We start from the raw sequence: 6,000 nt of genomic DNA, 5'->3' as shown, positions 1-6,000 counted from the left end.
ATGTCTTTCCAACATCTTTCCTCCTTCAGGAACCATTATATCTATTTGCACCTAAAGGCCTATTTTGGATCATTTTGTAGTAGGGATCAAAGCAGATGGGCCACTAGCCATCTGAGTGCCAGTTTGTATCTTGAAGAATCAGATTTTATGGTATGATGGGAAATTACTTTTGTTTTTTAAGATCACATGGATAATAATATATATTTGTATTGCCCTCTGGAACATAAAGGGAAAGATGTAGCCCCTATGTAGCCTTTCTGAAAAAGTTCCTCAGATCTCATGAGGCAACAATTTCAAATGCTATCATACTGAGAAGACTCTACAAATTGCTCCTGTTATCCTTTATTAGTCCATCACAGTTCTCATTTAATCCTAATTTTTTTTCCATTTCTTGCTTTCCAGATCTGAAAATCTTTCCAATAGTGGCCTTTATGCATTCTAATGATAGTTAATTAGTCACCTTTCATCCAGGTTTAGTCTCTCTCCCAAATGATATTAAAAACCAATGATTGTAACAATTCTAAAGATCTCATGTGCTGTTGGACAGATCAAGTTGGGTCCTATAATAATAAAAACAAGAGTGATAAAAGGATATGATACTTTCTTGCCCTAGATTTCTTTGCTGTGCTTCTCAAACTTATACAATCGAGATTGACAATTGTGTGTGGCTTTGCATTACCAAGGGTATGAGAACTGTGTCACTGAATTTACAGTCAAAGTGAAGATGGTTACACTAGCAAAGATAATAATCCTGATATTTTTGCACATGGTTTCTAAGCTATACTTTCAGATTATCTTTTCCTTTCTACAGTACAAACAAGATGGGATGTCAGCAGACCATGGCTAAAATGAAAAAGGGATCATGGAATGAGCAGGAGACAAGATGAACGAATGAAAAGATGAATAATGTATTTCTTTAGAAAAATATGCAAATATACATCTATTTGCTTTTAATATAGTCTGTATTAAGTTACACATATACACAGCACAAGCATTTCACATAATTTTAGGAAAACTTATTCACAATTCTACTATAAGCTGTTTGGTTGTCTTCAGCCCCTACTATATTAGCACAATCACATCTAAAATATTTGAGCAATATACTATCACATTGTACCACAGCTGCCAGAAATACTCTGTTTTCCATGTTGTAAACAAAAATAGAACATTACTACATAACACTGTGATTGGAAAAATACCTTCTTTTCAACTCCTCCCTTACATTCAGTAAAGGAGACTTAAGCAACTTCAGTATCCAAAATAAATTTTCGTTAGAGTAATATAATTTTTTCTGGGTGCACTAAATATGTAACCAGAACAAATCAATTTATTGTATTTCCACAATTAAATCACTTCTGAAAGGCAGTGGCATAAGATGACATAGATGAGACTTGGGATTTTGAGGGTTTCAATATATCTCTTCATTTAGCATACAAATTAAATAATGGTAACTCAGATTATGTTGCAAATTCATAAATTAATTTCAGTAATGATACTGGTTTATTCAGGGATTTTTGAAGATCTTATACTGGGAAGTAAAGAGAGAGAGAGAGAATATAATATGGTGTTTTAATAAGAAGCTGTACTTTTATTTTAACGTGAATTGATTTATGGTTAAACTTATAGCAGTACCTTTTTTTTTTTCCTGTTTTGCTAATAGCAGCAAACAAGAGGTCAACTACAAACTGATTTCTAATTAGCCCTACTGAATCTTCCTGGAAAAGACCGAGATCTTGTTAAGCTTTGAAGCTGGGTGGAAGGCAGTTAATGGACTTATATGGAGTCTTTTAATTACTAGTCTTCAACAAATTTATCTTTTACTGCTAGATAGCACCCAAGGGCAAGAGGTAATCTGCTTTATAAACCTTGGAGTGAATTGCTTTATAAATCCAGGAGTTTAGGAAAGTGGAAAACTCTCTTTAAAGAGAGGATTCTCTTCCACTAAGAATTATATTTTTGGCAGTTTTGTGAAAAATTGAGTGATGGATTCTTTGTGACCTCCCAGTTTATAAATATCAGCAACCAAACCAGATTCAACATTAAAACCAATTCCTTACAGTTAGGCCCTGCCCAATGGACAGGACTATCCAAAGTCAAGCCAAGCATATGATGTTTCCAGCAAATTGACTCCCAATTTCTTTTTCATTCAAAGCATTACATATTCCTGCCATATGCAGGTCTTTTCTCCAAGAAACTTAGTCATCTTTCTGTTAAAAAGCCACTTTGTTTTGTAGAGGTCATGTAATTTGTGCAGTTTACATAGTAGGGATGCTAAAATATCTGAGTATCATCAGAATTGATTGAAATTAAAAATAAAAATCGGATCTATAGTCAAATACAGAAATATTCTAATTCAAAATCTAGAGTTAAAAAGAAAAATATTGACAGTAACTTGAATTTTTCAAAGGTATAAATGGCTCAAGATTAACAAGGAGCACCCTGTATTTAATCTAGGTCAATTAAGATTGTTTTTCTTGGATACTTTACTTGCATTACTATGATAACTGTATCTCAAACTCGGATGAATGATGGGGTTCACAAGTTGCAGTGGGAGACTCCATTCCTAGACTGTCTCCCAAAGCAATAGTACCAAGAATAACTTTCTCCAGATTTACTATGGACAAATTCACTTAATAATTCTTCACAAATGGTATGCTCAGCGCCTGGGAGGATGGGAATCACTTTAAACACATGATTTATCTTTCTCCCAGGAAATGAAGGCTCAGTGATCACGACAATGCTGTGTTTGCTTCACATTCAAGCGGATGACTCTTGCTCAATGACATTCAAAGGGATGATCTCAACACCCTCCTCCTCCTCTTCCACGTCAATGGCGAGCTCATTCCTCAGCTCCTGATGGCAGATGTAGATGGGGATGTCTCCAGCCTCAGCAGCTGCTGCAGCTGCAGCGCGAGCGGCAGAGCGGTTGGAGGGGCGGCTTCCCCAGCGGTTCCGCTGGAGCTTGTACTGCGCCCAATGGCGCTTCAGGGTGGTTTGGACCTGGAAGGAAAAAGTCAGCCTTGTTTGCATATGATAGTCAGAAATGACCCATGCTAGTTTATGAACACAATTCTTAGAGTTTATCAGAGATTAAAGGAGGTCGAAGTGTTAATTTTGATCTAAAGAGCTGTGCTGTATATGCTGTGGACATGGGATATACCATCTTGGAAGAAGTATTTGGAAATTGAAGAACTAAGTCATTGCTTTGATCACCACTGGCAAGTTTATTTGCTATTCTTGAGTAAGAGTTTCTTCTTTGGTTCTTGTATCCAATGAATAAAAGTTAATCTAATTTCACAATCGATGTGGCTTACACGTCGTATTAGGGAGAAAGGTTTAAGAAACATTTTTTTATGCTACCACTCTTGATAAGGGAGAAGCTTTTATATAAGTTCACATAGTATTGGTCATGAAAAAATATATATGTAAACTATAGCATAATTCTAGACTTTATGACAATGGCCTCATACTGTGGATTTTCCCTTATCCAACATGACGTGAGATGGAATATGCCGGATAAAACTCTGGTTAATATAGTGACAACCTTTTAAGAATAAAACTTTAATCTCTCTTTATTGAAAGACTTCTAACATGTAAACAAACTTGCCAAATTGTTTTATAAATATGGGAAACTATATATTGAAAACAAGAGGTAGAGAAAATGCTAAAGTCAGGAAACTCTAAATACAAAAACTACAATAACCGCAACTGAAAATAATAACACAGGCACTAAATTTGCTTGCCTAGCTCTGCTTTTTATAGAACAGAATTCCATTTAATAGTAAAGTTCATCCTTCCTCTTGTCTCCAAACTTTTTGCTTTTCTTTATAGTTGAACAAAACTAAAAAGCTGATTATTCCAACAGTATCTTTTCTGCATTTCTGAGAGTTTCTATTGCTCAGTACATAAGGCAAGCTTACATACAAGGTATCTGCATCTATTTATTTTTTATTTATTTATTTTTTGAGACAGAGTCTTACTCTGTCGCCTGGGCTAGAGTGCCATGGTGTCTAGCTCACAGCAACCTCAAACTCCTGGGCTCAAGCAATCCTCCTGCTTCAGCCTCCCAAGTGCTGGGACTACAGGTATGTGCCACCATGCCCAGCTAATTTTTTCTATATATTTTTAGTTGGCTAATTAATTTCTTTCTATTTTTTTTTTTTTTTTTTTTTTAGTAGAGACAGGGTCTCACTCTTGCTCAGGCTGGTTTCGAACTCTTGACCTTGAGTGATCCACTCGCCTCAGCCTCCCAGAGTGCTAGGATTACAGGCGTGAGCCACCGTGCCCGGCCTGCATCCATTTATTAACACATCTTTAGTTCATTTGGTTGCTAAGCTCACATACGGCAACTAAACACATGAGAGAGAATCTGGGAGAAATATAACAGAGACAAATCATGTAACTAGTTGATCATGGAGACCATTTTGTCTACTTTACATTTGTATAAATCCAAACGAAGATAAAAATGGCTGCAAAACCCATTACTGCTATAAAAACTACATATATAATATAACCCTGAATGATTCTTCAGCAAATAAGTTTTTTCTGTATTAGTAGAGTAATAATCTCTCCTGATAATTATTAGCATTTGTCATATAATTTTCAAGGTTTTGCTCACAAGAAGGCAAAGCCAAATGATTCATTGAAAAGCAAGTCCAGAAAGTAAGGAAACTGTAGCTAGAGAAGTTCATCTCTGCACAGCAGAGCAACTGTAAGGTTCATGATGACAAATGGCAATCAGAATAATTTAGCAATCTGATAGTTTGAATACCCGAGTTTTCAAATTATGGAGGTAACAAATCCTGTTCTCCTATTTTTGGGGGGAGGTGATGAGGGGTTGGATGAAGAACGGAATAAAATGTATCAGTGAAAAGGGAACAATAAAAATCTTGCTATGTTGAGGCTGGAGATGGATACAAACGGGTCACAGAGCAGCAAAATATTTTAGGTGCTCACTAAATATTTAACTAAGAAATAAAGAATAGAGAACTAATTAAATATTAACTGGTAATGGTTAGAAAACATTTCTAATTACCAACAGGAAAATAATATGTTGGTGTGTTCACAAAATGTGATCTGTTTTGTATAGAACTATTAGGAGGAATTGATTTAAAATGTTCAAAAATACATTTGCATTAAAAGTTATACACTACTAGAGAAAGTATACTAACAAAGCCCCAGGGAGAAATTATATACATAGATAATTTAATTGGGATTTAGTTAATTTAATTGAGAATCAGAAAATCTGTGTTCCAGTCCTGGTTTTAACTACAACTGCATTTGCAACATTAGGCAAGTCACATGATCTTTCTGGAGCTTAGATTTCTCACTTGAAAAGGAGGGAGATTTTGAATTGTGTTCCCTAAAACCATGGAAGTTCTTTCAAAGAACTTCTGGGGCAATAGCAGTTCCACTTTTATATTTTACAAATTGAGCTCCCGGGTAAGATTTTGTTTGAAGAAAGGGTATTCTGGCTAAAAAAAACTAAGAACACTGGCTATATGAATCTCTAGATTCTATTGATCTAAATAAATATTCAGATAATAGGTTATTTATTTAAGAATCCTTTTTGAGTCTTAACTTCAGGTGATTCTTGAAATGTTGAAAAAGTGGCACGACACTAGCACCAAACAACTGGAAAAGAAGCAGGAACTAGCACAAACTGGATGGACATTGGCTCTGCCCTAGCAAGGGCTTGGGTTTTCCAAAGGGAATAGAGATATGACTTTTCTTTCTACGGGAATCCAGAATAGATCTAACTATTACTGCTGAGGGTGTAGACAGTTCAAGATGCAACTCAAGGAAAGTATAACTTAGCTGCCTGTCCAGATAGTATCTGCAATTGTGCCACATACCTGTAGATAATATTTAGCTTGGAATAATGGGAAAAAATCCCAATGCTGCTAGGTACAAAACCCTATGAGGTCAACTGTAGAAATGAGATCAAATGAAATGTGTATGGAGACCCTTTGGAAACTATAAAATGCTGGCTTTATATAA

The 6,000-nt window shown here is 35.5% G+C and overlaps 1 protein-coding gene across 1 annotated transcript in view; it reads right to left on the bottom strand.

Moving 5' to 3' along the window:
* Positions 1–989: 989 nt before the first annotated feature.
* The window catches only part of CALCR (calcitonin receptor), a 114,861-nt gene continuing 109,850 nt past the window's right edge, over positions 990–6,000 (bottom strand). Inside the window, exon 14 of the mRNA XM_012779651.2 lies at positions 990–3,000. Coding sequence (XP_012635105.1) covers positions 2,758–3,000 — 243 coding nt within the window. The 3' untranslated portion in view covers positions 990–2,757. The remainder of the gene's footprint in view (positions 3,001–6,000) is intronic.

The sequence above is a fragment of the Microcebus murinus genome, chromosome 9, assembly GCF_040939455.1.
Source record: "Microcebus murinus isolate Inina chromosome 9, M.murinus_Inina_mat1.0, whole genome shotgun sequence".
Lineage (NCBI taxonomy): Eukaryota > Metazoa > Chordata > Mammalia > Primates > Cheirogaleidae > Microcebus > Microcebus murinus.
The sequence above is the reverse complement of the archived record's forward strand: the minus strand, read 5'-3'. Positions and strand labels throughout refer to the sequence as shown.